Raw genomic sequence first — 19,769 nt, 5'->3', positions numbered from 1 at the left:
TAATATTAAATAACTATTTTACCAAACACTTTAATACAAAAACTTCGTATACAAGTTATATTTATCCAGTGGTTTTAGATGAATTAATTTATAGTGTATAGTATCAAAAAATATTTGTAAGTAGCGACTCCGGATTTTTATGTTAACCAAATATATATATATATAATACTCACTCCGTCCACGTATAAAGTAAATATTTACTTTTGGTGCGATGTTTAAGAAATAATAGTATTTTAATTATAGTGGGTAGTTAAAAAGTAAGTGTAATGATATTTTTGCTCTTGCTTTTTGATGTAAAAGTAATTATGTGATGTAAAATAAGAGTATTTGTGAAAAAAATGAAATATTTAATGAAATGTTTACTTTGTAATTGGACGTTCCAAAATAGAAATGTGTATACTTTATAACTGGACGGATGACGTATTAGTATTTTACTTTATTAAGACCACCAAATAGGTAGATTCTCATTTTTAGAGAAATTTTATTTAAAAATATATTTATAATAATTTTATTTATTTTTTATTTTTATATTATATAAAATTTTATTATTTATGTTATGAAAAATATTGCTATATTTTATTTAAATTTAACTATAAAACTAAATATTTTTCATATAAATATAATATATAAATATTTTTACTGAGATGAAAAAATGAACCATGTATTTTTTTTTTGCTTAAAAACACCAAATATATATATATATATTTAAAAATTTAATATTTTACATATATTTATATTTTGATATTATCTATCTAATTTTTTTATAATTTACATATATATATATATATATTTCTTCGAACCAGAAACGCAAACAAACAAACTTGAGATGTAGAGAAACTTCTGTAGATTTATTTTGATGCATATGCCTAATAATATATTCAGCATAGTTCAGGGGTGTGGGACCTAATTAAATTTGATAATTAGTATTTACCCCTCCAATTCGAAAAAATACATTAATAAAAATATTTATTTTATAATTTAAATAATTATAAATTAAAATTAAAATAATTAAATAATTTAATTAAAATTAATAAAATTATAAGTTATAAAATTTAAGTCATAATTAAAATATTCTCTCTGGTCCCATATTTATGCATCAATTTATTTTTTATATAGAGTTTTAAAAAGATTAGTACTTCCTCCGTCTACATATTTTGTCCATATTTTCTATTTTCGTCCGTTCCATATAACTTGTCATTTCTATTTTTTGAAATATAATTATGCACTTTAATCGCATTTTAAATTTTAAATTCTATAATTTTCTTTATTTTAATTAAACTATTTACTTATCTTAATTTTAATCTATAATTATTTTTACTAATACACTTCTTAATTACTTACTAATTATACTTTACCTAAATTCCCGTGTCTACGGTAATACACTCATATTACATGGGACGGATGGAATATTATATTAATATGTAGTAAAAATAAAATAAAAATAATAAAAATAATTTTATTAATATTATGTGATATAAATGTAATGATATTTTTATAATATAAATTATAAGGTATTTGTAATATTTCTATAATATAAATTATAAGGTATTTTATTAGTATTTGTAATGTTATATAAATAATACATTAAAATAAAAAAATTTAGTAGATTATTAACGAGGATTATTATAATTTATGTAGGTGTTTGTTTGGGGGATTGGATTAGATTTCCACTGTTCATTTTTTTTTTTTTTTTCAAAAATATCAAATCAAACACCTATTTTTTATTTTTTATATTATATTAAAAATCTATTTTACATTCAAAATATCGCATCAACACCTATTTATATACAACCGTTCAAATTCAAAATTTTTACTATTCTCAAAATCCAAACCCTCGAACAAACACGCCATAAATTTTTGCAACCAATGCAGATATAAGCGCATATTTACATACAACTTTCTGTATATATAATCTGAATCTATATAAAAATGGAGAAACAGACCTAAAAATTAAAAAATTTAAAAAAGGCAAAAAAAACACAGGTGGAGAAAAGTTCAGATCACTCCATCAAGAGGACCACCGCGTCCGGTCCCGCGCCACGGCGGAGCCGCCATGAGGATACGCAAGCACGCCAGAAATTCTTCCGCCGGCCATACGCCATCGTCGCTCCAGCCTGGTACAGTTCTCCAAACTTACGACTGTCAACTGAATCAATCTCCATGGGACGTTATGAGCTTCTCACCTCCCTCGTCTCCTCCGCCTCCATCCCCGCCGCCTCCGCCTCAGGTGTGTTCGATTTCTCGCAATCCGACTCCATTCCGTTGAAATGCACAGATCTGTTGCCTTGTTTCTGCTCGAAATTTCTGCATTTGTTTTCCTGTTGCAATTGTGGTGTTTGTTCTAGGGTTTTTTTTTTTACAGTCACAGCTCTAGGGGTTCTACAGAAAGTGTTAATTGCACGATTTTGCCTCTTAACCGTTCCTCAGAATCGGATTGCTGTTTTCCCCTCTTTTTCTGGCTATTATCGATTCGATTGGGGATTCGTTTTTTAGCAGGTCAGTGTAGAAGATTCGTGCGGCGGAAATGGTTGCTCGGACCGCCATCATTCCCTAGTTGAAAGGTAACCAATTTACTGTTCATAAAATTTCCAGCAATATTCAGTTTTAATTTCTGTTTCTCTGATTTTTCGCAAATCATTCACCTAGGGTTTATACCCCGACGCCCATCGATTTTTCCCTTTTTTAAAAACAGTAATTATTAGTTTAATAATTTTTCTCACGCACACGCATATTACATTCTTTCAAGATGCAATCACCAAAATCCAGGGCGAATCGCAGGGATATGATAGAAACCAATGGCTGTTACAAGGATGAACTCTTTGAAAAAGAGCTGCTGAAGAGTACCAACAATGGCGAAGTCATTTTGTGCTGCAAGAACGACGGGAAGAGCTGGCATTGCCGGCGGGAGGCTGCTCAAGGGAGCTCACTGTGCGGGCACCATTTATCCCTTTCGAAGAATTACCAGAATTCTGCTCACACCAAGAAATCTGGACGGGCAATGGAGCCCAGGCGCAGCACACGATCCACCAACAAGGTGGACTATTCCAAATCCAATTCCTCCTCGTCGGATTCGAATGAATTTTATTATTATTTTGGATTCAGGCCTGGATGGAGCAAGAAGATCAGAAGCAACAATGGCGGGGTTTTGAATTATTCTGGCATTGTTTCAGAACGGAACGAAACGACGTCGTCTTTGATTGTGAATGGCCATGATTATCGTGAAGTGAGTTTATTAAATAGACATGAAGCTCAAAACGACGTCGTAGAAGAAGAAGATAGAGGAAATGGGAGAAAGAGAATTCGAAAACCCGTTAAGGAAAGATCGCTTAAATCACTTATAATGTGAGTTTGAGCCAAGAAAACTTATTACTTTTAGGGTGTGTTTGTTTTGGGGGCTTGGATTTTGAGTTTGGCTGGGATTTGAATTGTAAAAATTGTGAATTTAAATAGTTGTACAATGTGATATAAATAGGTATTGATGTGACATTTTTAATGTAAAATTTATTTTTAGTATAATATAAAAAATAAAAAATAGTTATTTGATTTGATGTTTTTGGGATGAAAAAATTAGATGAATAGTAAATCTTAAAAGCCAAGCCAGTTTCTATTTCTATTTTTAATTTTTTTTTTATTATTGCGTAACTATATATTACTGTATACTGTAATTTATGTACGATTTATTGGTCTTGTTTTGGTAAGAAATTCAAACTATTTACTATAATTTTATTTTATTTTTATTTTTTAAAATGAGCTTTCTGTCTTCTTGATTTAATTATTAATTAAAAAAAAAGGAAAGAAAAGAAATACGAAATGATAGAACAAGTGGCGGCAGCTGACGTGAAGATTCTGTATAGTTTTATTGCAAGGTCAAAACGGTAATTTCAATTAAATTAAGCAGTTATTTTAATACTTATTTATTTATTTAACTGTATAAAGTGTTAACGGGTCAAAGTCCGCAAATCGCACAGCTCTGAACGGGTTGGTAGGCTCTGCTTTCTTCCACCAGCGAAGATCAGCTTTTTCTGCCGCCGGCGCCGCCGCTTTCCCGCGTCTCTGATTTAGGGTTTCACTTCCCCGTTGATTGATTGATCTCCAATTTTTTATTTTATTTTTTTCTGTGCTCGAGTCGATCTTGACGAAAAGGATCTGAATAGAGGAGAAGAGGAATTTATTACGAAATGGTGAGAGGATTGCTGGGAAAGCTCGCCACTCGATCTATCTCCGTTGCCGGAAAATGGCAGCAGCAGCAACTCCGTCGCCTGAACATCCACGAGTATCAGGTATTTGTTCCGTTCCCTCTCGCTCTTTCTCGGTCTCCGCAGTGACGTAGCCATTACGCATTTTGTTGTGTGGATACTTTTAGTTTTGGTGTCTGTGAAATAAGTTTTAGGGCGATCACATTTGATGTTTTGTTATGCTCATTGTGCTTTTAATATTGATTTCGGAGGAAAATTGCGTAATTTTGAATTTTAGGTTTTGTAGATGCGAATTTTGGGCGTAGATAATGATTGATGTGTAAAATGTAAATGAGTCTTGGAGAATTGAACAGGGTGGTGGTCTTGGACTTTTTTGGCCATGTGGTGATTATTGGCCTGACTGAAAATTTAACATTTCCCAGGGGGCTGAGTTGATGAGCAAGCATGGAATCAATGTCCCAAAAGGCGTGGCAATTGGCTCTATTAGTGAAGTCAATAAAGTTCTGCAAGAAATATTTCCCAATCATAGTGAGGTAGAGCTAAATATTAGTTCTAAGCGATAGCTCTTCGATTTGTATTCTGGGGTTTAGTATGGTTTTGGTGAAATCTAAAATTAACTAATATGGAGACAACCTCAATATTGCAGGTGGTGGTGAAGTCTCAAATCCTTGCTGGTGGCCGAGGGTTGGGAACATTTAAGAGTGGTCTCCAGGGAGGAGTTCATATTGTGAAGGCTGAACAGGTTGAGGATATTGCTGGTATGTTACTGGACAACAATTTTGAATTTTCATAGCATTACAAAATCATCAAAACTATGCAGAATTTAAGTGTCTACCTTATGGCAAGAATGAAGTTTTTCAAGATATGTATGGATGTTTTATAATTTTGTGGTGTCATTTACTTCTGAATAAAAAAAAAAAAAAAAGATTACTTGAAGTTCTACTATGAAAGTTCCACAGGCATCATTACATGCTCTTAAAAGCTAGCATTTTATTTCAATTGAGAATTTTAATATAGTGTCCAAAATTCATTAAGACTCACTGACTCAGCAGTTTCACTTAAAAGAGAGCACTATCTGAAAGGAGATTACAGATGTATTAGTTTTTCAAAGCTGCTGAAAGTTTTGGCAGAATTTACATTACATTACATCTTTCATAATTTTGATCCATAGGATGACCAATTATAACGTCTTGTATTTGCACAATGGTAGGAAAAATGCTTGGGCAAATACTTGTTACAAAGCAAACTGGACCTCAAGGAAAAGTTGTCAGCAAGGTTTGGAAAGGATTATCTAATAATCTTATCATAAACACAATGTTACCCAGAACAGTGGTCCGAACCACTAATGTTCTTGCATTGTCTAATAATGATTGATAATTCTCTATTTTACTTTCGCGCAGTTTCTGATAAGTTGTATAATAGTGAGGATGAGGTTTTAGGGTGTGTTTGTTTGGGGGTTTGGATTTTGAGTTGGAATTTGAATAGTAAAAATTTTGAATTTGAATAGTTGTATGATGTGATATAAATAGGGTTTGATGTGATATTTTGAATGTAAAATTGATTTTTAGTATAATATAAAAAATGAAAAATAGGTGTTTGATTTGATATTTTTGGGGGGAAAAAATTGGATGAATAGTGAAAATCCACCAAAATCCTTCAAACAAACACACCCTTAATGTATTATATTGTTAAATTTATTGCTATTGGAGTTTTAATATATAACTATTGAATTGCTCACATAAAAATTGGTAATAGGTTATTTAGCTAGTTAAAATTATAAATAACTTCTTGTCATGGAACATCTGGATATTTAAGCTATTGGATTGTAATGATGATTAAATTTAACGTTTTTTGGATTTGCTTTCTCTTAGTGGCTGCTCGTGTGAATATATATAAAGGTTCTGCATTTTTCCATTTGGTGTTTTAATGAGTCAAAGTTCACATAATAAATTGCCATATTCATTATGTAATGCATAAATCTGTTTGTGCTTATATGACAAAGAGAAGGATTTTATTATTGTTTTTTTATTGCAGGTATACTTGGCTGAGAAGTTATCTCTTGTGAATGAGATGTACTTTGCAATCACTTTAGATCGTAAATCTGCTGGTCCTGTAAGTTTAGAACTTTATCAATATTCTTCGATATTCATTCTCACTGTTTGTTAAGTTTGCTTACTTTTAGATAAATATTTCTTTGAAATACTACTCTCTAATTGCAAAGCTGCTTCTAGACCTGAGGCTCAAATTCCTGATTGAGAGTACAAATATTAATTGGTTTGTAGGTCCATTGCTGATATTATGTTGTTTTCTGGAGCTTTAACCTTATCCATCATCAACTTACTACTGAATTAAGAAGCAACCTTTTTTCTGTAACTTTGTTGGTAATTACGGAGATTAAAGGAATGTTTCTACTAAATTTGAATATTTTGTAGTAAACTGAAAAATCTGCTGATGGCAATGAATTCATATTTAAATAGCTTCCATGACTAGACATATGAGTTTACTTTCTTAAGGCTGCCCTCTGTTGTATAGTATACGTTGTTATTTCGGTTGCATCGTTAGTGCATGCCATTTTTAGCAGAGGTATATCTGAGTTTTTGTATATACATGTTGCAGCTGATTATTGCCTGCAAGAAAGGAGGGACTAGTATCGAAGATCTTGCAGAGAAGCATCCAGAACTGATTGTAAAGGTAAATTCTCCCATTTTTCTAAGATTTTGCTTTATGTTTTAAATGCTTATTTTCATAGCAAAGTATTCTAATCTTTCCCTTTCCAGGTACCGATTGATGTTTTCACAGGAATTACTGATGAGGATGCTGTCAAGGTAGTTGATGGGTTATCTCCCCAAGTGGCTGATAGAAATGCTTCAATCGAACAAGTGAAGAAGTTATATGAACTCTTTTGCAAATGTGACTGCACTTTGCTGGAGGTGGACATATTTGACTTTATCGCCAAAACTTATTTATCGGTGTTGGATAAAGCGTCGACTGTTTTGTCTGACTTTGATCAGCAATTTATTCTTGACAGATCAATCCCATTGCTGAGACTTCTGATAAACAGTTAGTTGCTGCTGATGCAAAACTCAACTTTGATGACAATGCTGCTTTCCGTCAGAAAGATATTTTTGCTCTTAGAGATCCGACTCAAGAAGATCCTCGCGAGGTATGTCCTATTAATCATACTATATTCCAAGAAGCTAATGAATATAAAAAGACCTTTTTTTTAAAATTAAAACAAAAATCTGATTTCAGGTTGCTGCTGCCAAAGCTGATTTGAATTACATTGGTTTAGACGGAGAAATTGGTTGCATGGTGAATGGTGCTGGGTTGGCCATGGCTACCATGGATATAATTAAGTTACATGGAGGCACGCCGGCCAATTTTCTTGATGTTGGCGGAAATGCTTCCGAGGGCCAGGTAATTCTGAATTATTTTCATATTTTTGGTACAATGTGTATCGATCTTGTGAATTTTCTGAATAGGCTTACCCACTTTGGCCACCAACCTCTTATTTATTAATATCGTCGGGCTTTTGTGTACCACTTCTTAACTCTTTAATGGAATTCATTGTGCAGGTTGTCGAAGCTTTTAAAATTTTGACTTCGGATGAGAAAGTGAAGGCTATTCTCGTGAACATTTTCGGAGGAATCATGAAGTGTGATGTAATAGCTAGCGGAATCGTGAATGCTGCCAAGCAGGTATACTCACAAATCTTATATTCATACATATATATCTATATACCTATATATGTATTTTACATGTAGTTATCATTTTGCCTTCAGGTTCAACTAAAAGTACCTGTCGTGGTTCGTCTCGAAGGCACGAACGTAGATCAAGGAAAGAGAATTCTGAAGGTAACACCAAATCACAATCCCTACTCACCAAATTTCGAGCAAAATCGCGCCAAATATTCATTTCTCTCGACTCTTTTCACAGGAAAGCGGGATGTCATTGATCACCGCCGAGGATTTGGACGACGCGGCTGAGAAAGCAGTGAAAGCCTCAGCAAACTGATTACACATTTCTTCGCACTTGTCAATTCATTGTCGCAGAGATTCACCCGTAAATCGACGGGTTTCCAGCATTGGTCGATCAATAATACATTTTTGTAGGAGCAAAATCATCCCATTTCTTGGTAAGATTACACATTATATAAATTATTGCCAAGAAATTACGATTTTCTTTTCAATTCATGATTTTATTTGCTAGCCTCTTTGCAATGCAGTAAGCAGTCGACTGAATAGTGATCATTGGATTGACCCCAATGGCACTAGGAAGAACACTCCCATCACACACATACAAATCCTTAACTTCCCAACACTCTCCATTCTCATCCACACCACCATCTTCTTCGTTCCTACCCATCCTGCAGCTCCCCATCTGATGTGCAGACCCATACATTGTCCAACACTCCGATTTCGATCGCGGCCCCGACTCCGCCGCCACGCTGTCGAGGAACTCCTCCACCTCCGCCGCCTTCCTCCCGTTGCACTGGATTCTCTGCCCATCGCTCCTGAACGTCCCCACTTCCTCCGCCCCGGCTGCGATCAGAATCCGCAGCGTCTGCCTCAGCCCGGTTTTCAGATTCTCTTTGTCGACGTTGCTTAGCCTGTATTTTACGCGGCCTCGTTCCTTTACGTATCCCGACCCTTGATCCCTGGCCAGCGCAAATAGAACAACGGTTCTTGGGTATTTCAGCATTCGATTGGTCATGTCTTGCGTCGACATCCATGGGCACATTGCGGCGAATGTTCCGGGCCCGAGCGACGAAGCTTCGACTATAGCTCGAAAACTTGGTTCTTGATCTTGATCCTGATCCGACTGCAACTTGTGAACGGATGTGATGATTCCGCCCTCGAAGTTCTTGCCGGTGAATTCTGTTGATGTTTCCGGGAAGTATCCCCATGCAAATGTCGACGGATGAAGATGTAGGTTCCTACCGATGTTTCTGTTCTCCAAACCGCTCGACACCAACAACGGCGGCGTTAGTAGAGCGCCACAGGCAGAAATCGTCGCCCGTGCTTCGATGATCAGCTTCTTTGTAATACCCTCGTTTTCGGCAGCGGCAATTACTCCGACGCATTGCTTCCCGCCTTCGCCGTCCCCCTCCAGAACGAAACGTTCGGCTTTACACCCGGATACAATCACTGCGCCGTTGTTGACAGCATCGACGAGCCAAGTCGTCTCGGTCCCCTTTTTATCTCCTCTTCTGCAGCCATAGCAGCAAGAACCACAGTAATGATCTGCAGATGAGTTTCTAGGGACAGGATCGACTTCAATACCGAGATTTTCGCAACCTTTTCGGAGAACTTGATTCTGGAACCCTTCCTTGTCGCAAGCGTCGTTGACGCCGAGCCTGTCGCAGACGGTATCCATAGCAGACTGATATTCTGGGCTGCCGAATAGAGGGATCTCGTCTGACCATTCTTTGAGGACGTGCTGCGGCGTTCGAATGCAGGCAGACCAGTTTACGGCTGATCCCCCGCCGACGGCTGTCCCGGCAAGGATCATGATTTTCCCGTCTTGTGTCGTTAGGATCCCGCCTGATTCGTAAAGTTTGGACATCGAATGCCCTTCGATACCCGAGTAATCTTCCGCGACGAAGTAATGACCTTTCTCGAGGACCACGACTTTCTTGCCCGATTCAGCAAGAACAGCTGCGGCGACTCCTCCCCCACAGCCTGATCCGACGATCACAACATCGCATTTGATTCTGTACATGCTTTCGCTCGAATCCTCAGCCACAGAAAGTCCCTTTTCGACGAGGCATTGTTTTAAGGATAATGTGTTTTCGTACATGAGCTCGACTATACCTTTCTCTAATGGTCTTCCCTTTTCCGGTTTCGCCTCTCTCTCGATCGGCTCGACATTGTATCCAATCGCTTCCCAAGCTGGATTACTTGAGTTTTCATCAGTCTGCAGCACATCCAAAATGCTCTTCATAATCGACATATATATACATACATATATCAAATAAATTCAAGATTCGACAAAACTTCAGTCGAGAATAGCATTCAATTCAATTCCTGATTTCTACTAATCACTATAAGGTTTAGAAGTATTACCAAAGTGAAAAACACATAGAACCCAATGAGTTTGAGGATCAAGAAAGTTATCCTGAGAGGCAACAGGAAAGTCTCCCTCGACCATTTCTGAAGAACAGCTTCCCTTTTCTGCAAAGGAAGCTCACAAAACCTATGCAAAAATGGCCATCTCCAGTCGAAACAAATCATCCCACAAACCAGCAATGTTCCAACTCTGCTCGACAAAAGCTTCAGCACTAAACGAACTACAGAAACTGCTTGGGGTACGCATCTCCCCGCCATCAATTCAGCCACCTATGGACACACAAAATCCCCATTACCAAACACCCCCAACCCCAAATAAGGAAAATCAGTATTAATTAAAACCTAGATTCCTACCTGTTGGGAGAAATCTTCAATGTCAGTGGTGATGATGTCGGCTGAATTGGAAGGGAGGCGAGGAATGAAGGCCTGATAAATGGCCGACAGTGATTCGATCTGAGATTGGGAGAGGCCATGAGTGTAGCTTGAAGATCCATTTTTCCCTTCCCCTTTCCCCTTCTTGCTGCTGCTTCCCTTCAGCAATGGATGAACTTTTTCTGTCTTCATTGGTCGATTTCTGTCAGTTTTATCCTATTGGATTGCTCGGAGAAATTCCAGATTGGAATTTTGATTCCATTGAAGGAATGGTTGTGTATTTAGGGTTGATTATTTGTAGCGATGGGAATGTGGGAACTAATCTATTGACGATCGTGGATACCTAAAAGTTTTGTCTTTATCGGAAGGGTTTTATGGTAAGTGGGTGCGGGCTAATTACCGAGTCCGGGGATCGGAGCTCCTGGATGATCGGCACCGTTCGTTGCGCTGGAATTAACGGCCTGGATCATTCAGCCAGTGGTGAGATAGATTCATCGATCATTGATCGTGGGTGGATGAATTTTGTCGGCGGCTTCTGCGTGTAAATTGATTAACTAAAAGAAACTTCGAGACAAATGTGTGTTTCTTTTAAAGTTTTATCTCATTTTTTATTATTATTTAGATTTTATATATAATTTTTGTGAAAAAAATATTATACTGAAATTTTTAAAATAATAACATTAAAATTTTAATATAATTTTATGTGATGATGATACATATTATATTTCTCCTATTTCAAAATAATAATTTTATTTTTGTTTATCTCTATATAATAATTTTATTCTTATAAATATATTCATTTTATTGTTATTATATAAATATTATATATATATATTTTTATCCAAATACACTTATAATTATACTTTCAGTTTTTATTATTTAAGTTATACTCAATTTCAAAATAATATTTTTATTTATTAAATTTTAAACTAAAATAAAACTATGATTTCGAGATGAATAGAGTATTTGCTTTATAATACTCTTTCCGTCCGACCGTCCCAGAACTATAGTCTTGAGTTGTGTTTGACGTGAGATTTAAGAAATATTGATATTATATTGATAATGAGTAAAATGTACGGGTAAAAGATTTGTAATAATAATAAAAAAGTAAATGCAGTTTTATAGTGATATGATTATTTATGAAAATGAGACTATTATTTTGGGACGAACAAAAATGGTACAAAATTATTGTATTGGGACGGAGGGAGTATAAAAAAAATACTAAATATTTTTTTATATGATAAACAAACTAATAAAAATATAATTATTTTATTTTAATTATTATATTAAAATATTATTTAAAAATAAAAGTTAAATTTAATTTTTTTATTATATTTGTTATGATAAATTATATTGATAATATAAAAATATTAATATTGGATATTAAATTGTTAACTTTGTATAATTAAATATAATATTTATAAAAATTTGCTAAAAAATTATTGGATGTAAAATCCCATAATATGAATTGCGAAGCTAATTAGAGTGTGCTTGTTTAGGAGTATGAATTTTGGATTGAGATTTAAATAGTAAAAATTTTGAATATAAATAATTTTATGATATAATATAAATCAATATTAATGCAATATTTTGAATATAAAATTTATTTTTAATATAATATAAAAAAAAAATTTAATTAAATAATTCTTTTAAAAAAATTAAATAAATAGTAAAATTTGGGAAAAATTCCCATACAAACACACCCTTAAAGTAAGGCCTAGTTGAAGCCTTGGTTTGTGTGATTCATAAATGATGTAATAAATGATACGCCACTGACGACCACTATAGACCCTAGCGTGTGTGTGTTTTATGTGTGTCCACGTGGACCAATGAAAGTAACTTTAGTTGATTCTACCGTTAATTAATTGTTCAATTTATAAAAGTTAACCTAAAAATTTATATTAATTTAGGGGTATAGACGTAATTTACTTATAAATAATTTATGTAATTGTCTTCTTCTTGCTCATTTCCTCTTCCTCTATTGCTATTTCTTTTTAATTTTTTATAATTTTTAACTCCGCATAAAAAAAGAGCATAATCTTTCAACAAAGTTTTGAATAAGTTCGATAAAGACGAGAAAAATCTATGGGTGTGTTTGTCTGGGGGTTTGGATTTTGAATTTGGATTTGAATAGTAAAAAATTTGAATTTGAATAGTTGTACGATGTGATATAAATAGGTGTTGATGTAATGTTTTGAATGTAAAATTGATTTTTAGTATAATATAAAAATAAAAAATAGGTGTTTAATTTGATGTTTTTGGGGAAAAAAAATTGGATGAATAGTAAGATTTTGCACAAATCTTACAAACGAACACAGCCTATTTGTCATTATTCCAACCTCAATAAATTTTATTTCATCTCCTTCGCTCAACAACTTGATTATTTCATAATTTTTCAAAATCTGTATAACAAACAAATATCAAAATTTTGTTTGCATCTATTAAAAATTTGAATAATATACCTTAGCGATTGTTATTATATCAAAATATATAAATCACTGTTAATTAAAATAAATTAGCATCTTGAATTGAAGATTTACGTATGCATAAGAAGCATTCCATACTATATTATACAACTCGATATAAAACTCAATATTCCTTAAAATATGTGACAACATTTTAATACTCAATAAATAACATATTGTTTGACATTTTTCCTGATATAAACATGATCAATTGATTGACATACAATAAAATTAACAAAATTTTATAATTTTTATTATAAGTATGCACATAATAGGAATTTTTAGTCTGGATTAAAATTCAGAAAAATTTCAGCATTCATTATTATATAAAACTACTTATATTATTGTTAATTAAAAAAAATAAAAAATTAACATCTTATTCAATTGAATTTAACATTTGTGTGTGAATGAGAAAACATTTCATATTATGTTATATATTGCTTGATATAACAATCAACATTTTCTAAAATGTGTGACAATATTTTATTATTAAATAGACAACATATTGTTTGATAGCATCTAATATAAACATGATTAATTAATTGACATGCAATGGAATTAACAAAACTAGATGTTGCCTACAATTTATAGTGTACGTGTGCATATAATAGGAGTTTATAGTTAGGTTTAAGATGCATAAAAAATTGTTCATTTATTGTTGCATAAAAATACGCAGACTATTGTTAATTAAAGTAAATCAGCATTTTGTTTAATTAATTTCAGCATTTATGTGTTCATGAAAGAGCATTTTACACCGTATCAGTTGTCGACACATACCTTTTCAATACTCTTCTGATCACTATCACTAACCTTCTTCCACCATCGTCGCCGCCCTCCGCTCAATCATCTCATACTACTTGAACGCAAATTACCACTAACCATCGCATCGTTCAACACCAACGATCCACCATCCACCACCAATGACTTTTCACCCATCAACCAAGCCTACACACACTCCCGGTGAATGGAGATCACCGCTAGGACAATGGTGATGACAACGGTAGCAATAATGTAGACGACAAAAAAAAATCTGAATTAGATAAAATATTTTACATAAAAAGTCAAAATTACCTTTATTTAATCTACACCATTAATGAGCAGGGGATCCACATCCTCAATTTCCATATGCACTGTTCCATAATCAGATTACGTCTACGTAACGGTTGTGTCTGCTCGAGTCGTTACAGGTTCATCTCTCCAATGAATTCTGATTTGCTGCAACTGAAATTTAGGTTTTGAATATCGTTCTAGTTATCCGGATTAGTACATATTTATATATATAAGGTCTATCCCTCCGTTCATTCTAAATGGTCAAGGCTTTTGTTGGAGACTTTCGTTTACAGATAAATAGTATTCTCTTTCTTCAACTAGAAAGTATATACATTTTTATTTTGGAACGTTAAATTACAAAGTAAACATTTTATTAAATATCTTACTTTTTTTCCACAAATTTCCCTATTTTACATTACATCGTTACTTTTATACCAAAAAGTAAGGACAAAAATATCATTACACTACTTTTAACTACAAACTATAATTAAAATACAATTATTTCTTAAACATTGCACCAAAAATAATTGTGTACTTTATGTGTGGACGGAGGGAGTAAATAATTAAGGGTTGTTTTCCTAACAGTTTTGTCTGTAACGTAGAAGTATATTTCAGTAACTTCACATATGGATAATCAATGTGATATAAATTTGATATTGAATGGATTAGGATTTGAGAGTGGTTAAGAAAGTTGCAGCTGCCACCTTACTCAGCGCAGTCTCCGTAAAACGACAATCTACGAATATTCAACCATCGGATCGTCCAAAAATTTCCGTAGAAGGTTTGTCACTCATATTTCTACATTCTGACCAGTGGAGATATCACAGGTTCTGATATAGTCACGAACATAGAGCTCTATTCCCTCCCGAATTCTGTCGGATCAGTTTCAGTGTTGATATCGAATCGAAAAATCTAACCGTTGGATCAGACTGGAATTTGAGTATGTTGTTGGGGACATCGTAGAATAAATTATGAAACGGTGGAGATCGTGATCAGACGTTCGGATCATTGAGTATTTGAGTCTGAACGGAAGGGTATTGTCTATTCACATAAGGGGATAATTCGTACTTTACGAGCATTCGTCCCATCAAGTTTAAAAGTTTAAACTTTTAGGTGAGATGGTCATTTTGAATCCGACATAGTATTAGAGTATAGGCTAGGTCTCGATTTCAATTTGAAATACGACATAACATAATAAGTATATGTTATTTTATCTTATAATAAAATACAAATTACTCCAAATTAATTTGCTAATTTAATCAAATCGACACAGTGCTGACTTGACCCCAGTAGTCAGCTTTGATTATATATACTAAAATGGAGTAACTTATTGTCAATAAATATGTTGGCATTTAGTCTCTTTTCAAAATATAATTCACTATTACCTACTTTATTTTTACAAAATGATTGGAAATAATTTTCTTACTTTCAATTTTATTTTTTTAAAAATATTATCTTGTATTTTTGAAAAAAGAAAAAAAGAAAAAGAAAAAAATTGCCTTTCATTTTTCCATCAACTTTTTTTCTTAGGGTGTGTTCGTTTGTAGAATTTTAACAAAATTCTATTATTCATTCAATTTTTTCCCCCCAAAAACATCAAATTAAACACCTATTTTTCATTTTTTATATTATACTAAAAATTAATTTAACATTCAAAACATCACATCAACACCTATTTATATCACATCATACAACTATTCAAATTCAAAATTTTTACTATTCAAATCTCAATTCAAAATCCAAACCCCCAAACAAACACACCCTTATTAAATACTCTTTTAGTTCAGCAACAAGGATTATATTTTTTATTTTCATCGTTCATTTATTTGTATTTCTTTCGTCTCAACTCAAAGTATTATTTTTATTATTATTTTTTTTATGTTCTATAAAGTATTTCTTTTATATTTTAGTAAAATGAATCATACATCAATACCAAAATACCTTTAACTTTTACTTAAATTATATACGTATAAATTTTTTTACATAAAATCAATGACAAAAATGTCAAAATATCTTATACACTTTTATTTATTAATAAAATATTATTATTTATTATTCTATTACAAGACATCAAACAGTCCATTTGAACCGGGACGGAGAGAGTATTTATTTTAGTAACTAATTATTCAACTGCCTATTACAAATACCTTTTTATTTACAGTTTATTGTCACAAATACTACTATTACATTATAAATAAAATTAGGAGAGTAAATTTATCATTTAACTTAAAATACCATAAGACTATCATTAAAATATAATATTTGTTAATATTCATGCCGAAAGCAAATACTCTCTCCGTCCTCCGGAAGATGAAGCCTTTTTGTTAGGGACACAATATTTTAGGTAAAGTGGGTTATTAAATTATTAATAATAAGTTAAAATAATATTTTATTATTTTTTATATGTGTAATATTGTTGCTATTTAAAATATATGCAATACGGATATAATTATGTAGACAATAAAATTTTATATAATACAAATGAATAAAAAAATATATTTATTTATCATTATCATAAATTAGTTTTATAAAAAATGTGGAGTTTTAATGGTAGATAAAAATATCTGTTAATTGAGGAGAGAGATAGAAATAAATGGGTTTACAATGGGTCTTAATAAACTTACCAAAGATGAAAAGAGGTCATCTTTTATAAAACGTACCAAAAAAAATGAAATCATTTGTGACGGGACAAGGATTATAATCTGGTTCGGATCTCCTGTCCGGCATATCTCCATGTCGCTCCTGTCCATCCAATACATGTGCTTCTTTACCTTTTTTTTTTAAAATAAAAATTAATTTTTTATTACAATTTACAATTTTACTCCTTAATTTTAATGGCCATTTTATTTCTTTTTTAACCCTAAATATAATTTTTATTTTGTTTGAACGACGCAGCAATTCCATCGCCTCGCTCGCCGCCTGCCGCCGGTCGCCGATAGGCCGTCGCCGCCGCTTTCTTCTTTCGGCCATCGTCGGAAAATTTCTCAAGGCATATTCTTACCCTTTTGAAGCACATACAACAACTACATATATAAACCCACAACAACTAAATTTCAAATTGAATTTTCAAACGAGCAGAAACTTCAAATTTATATTGCAATAAATGATTTAAAAAAAATAGTTTAGCATAATAATAATAATAATAATAATAATAATATACCTATTTTTTTTGTAATTAGAGGTTGAGAAAGAAACTGTAACTACGGTGAAAGATCAGAGTGCGTGCAGTAAGAATGTCTTGAGAAATTTTCCGACGATGGCCGAAAGAAGAGAGCGGCGGCGACGGCCTAGTGGGCAACCGGCGGCGAGCGAGGCGATGGAATTGCTGCGTCATTCAAACAAAATAAAAATTATATTTAGGGCGAGCAAGGCGATGGAATTGCTGCGTCGTTCAAACAAAATAAAAATTATATTTAGGGTTGAAAGAGAAATAAAATGGCTATTAAAATTAAGGGGTAAAATTGTAAATTATAATAAAATTTTAATTTTTATTTTTTTAAGAAAGAAAAAGGTAAGGAAGCACAATTGGATGGCCAGGAGCGACTGGGAGATGTGCGGACAGGAGATCCGAACCAATTATAATCTTAATCAATCTTAATCACAGTAGAATAATATCATCAACTGTCTCTCTTTCTCTCTCTCTATATAGATATATATGTGTATATATACCTAATTAAAACGATGTAATTGCAAGAAACAAGAATGAATCTGAATCCAAAGTGAAGCAATTAGCCAATGAATACATTTAAAGTCGTCGTCAACATCTGCAGATCAAACCACACATATGAAAATATAATTACTGCAACATACATATATATATATACACATATATAATCGATTATAGATATATACGTATGTATGTATAGTGATAGATTAGATATCATTCGGCGGCGGGGGGTAGTTTGGGCTTCGATGATCTGGAGGAGCGAGTAGCGGCGCCGCCGCCGGAAGCAGAAGCAGATTCTGATGATCTGGTGTTCTTCTTCCGCTGAGTGGCCGTCTTAGTCTTGGCGGGGAGGCTCCGGTCGGCGGCGGCGGCGGTAGATGGCAGTTCGTCGGAGTTGAGGCTGCCGTCGGAGGAGTCCCTTGAAGGGTTCCTTCTGGATCTTCTGGTTTTTGAATTCGATGGATCTTTCTTGTTGCGCACTCCCCTTGACTCTGTATAATTATATATATATATATATATTAATCAAACAAACAATTCATTCAGGTTTAAATTAATACTAATATATAGGTCATGCAACCAGCACTAAAAGTTTCAAAGGCAAAAATATCAATATCTTTTATCGATTCAATATTTTATTTTTTCAATTCATAGTGCACTAGTGTAAAAAAAAAAATGAAAATATTTAAATATTTTTAAAAATAATTTCTAACAAAATTACATAAAATCTAATATTTTTTTACTATAAAAAAATAAAATTTAAAGGCTAAAATGTAAATCAACAAAGAAAATTTTTATGATTTTTTATATTATAAAATAAAAAAAATAAGAAAGACAAATTACTAAAAAAATATATATAATTTTATTATTTTTTATATTAAAAAAATACATATTCTCAACTACCCTGATCCCATGTAGATCCGTCCTCCTGAATATATATATATATATATATATACCTTGAGTGATAGTATTGTCGGGATTATTATCTGGAGCAGGAGTAGGAGTAGGAGCTGGTGGGGGAAGGGATGCGCGTGGCGATGATGATTCTTCCTGCTCTTTCTTAAACTCTTTCATCTGCACGCACGTCATCATGCAATAATATTCATTAAATTAAACTAAAATTTGCTCATAATTGTGATTTCGAAACTCAATTGTAAATTTTCGAGTATTTTAAAAATTGTATACGGTTTCTTTATACTTTAAAAATATTACATAATTTTATATATATATATATATATTTTTGTAATAAAAAAATTATCTATCATCTATATTTTTGCATGAGTTTCATGCAATAATTTTTAAAATATAAAAAGACAAAATTTAATTTTTAAAATATATGAGATATTTACTTTCAGTTTAGAAACTATTGAAAATTATGAATAATTTTGCCTAAAATTAATTAATTAATTAGTTGATACAGATATAATGTCATACCCAACTGGGGTTTTCGGTGGAAGGGCCATCGTTTCCGATGTGAGCAACATGCTTCACATCTGTTGGCAATCCGATCTGTATTTCTTCTTCCTTTTCTTCCTCTGCTGCATTTCATTTCTTAATTAATTATATGTATATATATATATATATATATAGAGAGAGAGAGAGAGAGTAGGTACCGAACATATGGGAGAAATATCTGAGTCCTTTGAAAAGGCCCTTCATCTCGTATCATATATATCTTTTGTGGTCTCTGATCACTTTTCTTTTTTGATCAATTCATTCCATTACATCGATCATCGATTGATATTTGGATCTTTACATATATATATATATATATATTTATAATGGGTGCCTCTGGGATCGAATTCTCAGACAAAAAAATCACATATGACGATGAAGAAGAAGATGATGATGATCAAGATTGAATATCATGAGAATAACATTATAATCAATCGATCTCATATCATCATCAATATTCCAAGCATCCAACCATCAACCTTAGCTAATTGATGATGAT

At 32.8% G+C, this 19,769-nt stretch overlaps 4 protein-coding genes across 8 annotated transcripts; 2 read left to right on the top strand and 2 right to left on the bottom strand.

The window, feature by feature from the left end:
• Window positions 1-1,976: 1,976 nt before the first annotated feature.
• Window positions 1,977-3,480, top strand: LOC127258773 (uncharacterized). Of its 5 annotated transcripts, XM_051285766.1 has the most exons (4): window positions 1,977-2,227; window positions 2,494-2,561; window positions 2,767-3,034; window positions 3,103-3,480. In XM_051285766.1, the coding sequence occupies exons 1-4, from the start codon at window positions 2,054-2,056 to the stop codon at window positions 3,211-3,213; spliced, it is 621 nt and encodes a 206-aa protein (XP_051141723.1). In that variant the 5' UTR covers window positions 1,977-2,053; the 3' UTR covers window positions 3,214-3,480. The 5 variants fall into 5 exon arrangements, with proteins under 5 accessions (XP_051141723.1, XP_051141721.1, XP_051141719.1 ...); XM_051285764.1 differs by having other exon boundaries at window positions 2,497-2,561; window positions 2,779-3,480; XM_051285762.1 differs by having other exon boundaries at window positions 2,497-2,561; window positions 2,767-3,480.
• Window positions 3,481-3,944: 464 nt separating this feature from the next.
• Window positions 3,945-8,404, top strand: LOC127258772 (succinate--CoA ligase [ADP-forming] subunit beta, mitochondrial-like). The gene is made up of 12 exons (XM_051285760.1): window positions 3,945-4,280; window positions 4,619-4,729; window positions 4,843-4,954; window positions 5,407-5,471; window positions 6,231-6,308; window positions 6,813-6,887; window positions 6,974-7,126; window positions 7,225-7,359; window positions 7,449-7,613; window positions 7,772-7,894; window positions 7,979-8,050; window positions 8,133-8,404. The coding sequence occupies exons 1-12, from the start codon at window positions 4,179-4,181 to the stop codon at window positions 8,208-8,210; spliced, it is 1,269 nt and encodes a 422-aa protein (XP_051141717.1). The 5' UTR covers window positions 3,945-4,178; the 3' UTR covers window positions 8,211-8,404.
• Window positions 8,345-10,986, bottom strand: LOC127258771 (long-chain-alcohol oxidase FAO2-like). Its single transcript, XM_051285759.1, has 3 exons — window positions 10,619-10,986; window positions 10,262-10,534; window positions 8,345-10,112 (listed from the first exon to the last, which is right to left on the bottom strand). The coding sequence occupies exons 1-3, from the start codon at window positions 10,826-10,828 to the stop codon at window positions 8,382-8,384; spliced, it is 2,214 nt and encodes a 737-aa protein (XP_051141716.1). The 5' UTR covers window positions 10,829-10,986; the 3' UTR covers window positions 8,345-8,381.
• Window positions 10,987-18,031: 7,045 nt separating this feature from the next.
• Window positions 18,032-18,904, bottom strand: LOC127259093 (uncharacterized). The gene is made up of 2 exons (XM_051286241.1): window positions 18,772-18,904; window positions 18,032-18,309 (listed from the first exon to the last, which is right to left on the bottom strand). Exons 1-2 carry the CDS (start codon window positions 18,902-18,904, stop codon window positions 18,032-18,034), a joined length of 411 nt encoding a protein of 136 aa, XP_051142198.1.
• Between the last annotated feature and the right edge of the window lie 865 nt (window positions 18,905-19,769).

The sequence above is a fragment of the Andrographis paniculata genome, unplaced genomic scaffold (genome assembly GCF_009805555.1).
Source record: "Andrographis paniculata isolate CXL003 unplaced genomic scaffold, ASM980555v1 Contig5END, whole genome shotgun sequence".
Lineage (NCBI taxonomy): Eukaryota > Viridiplantae > Streptophyta > Magnoliopsida > Lamiales > Acanthaceae > Andrographis > Andrographis paniculata.
Note: the sequence above shows the minus strand (reverse complement) of the source record. Positions and strands in the feature narration are given on the sequence as shown.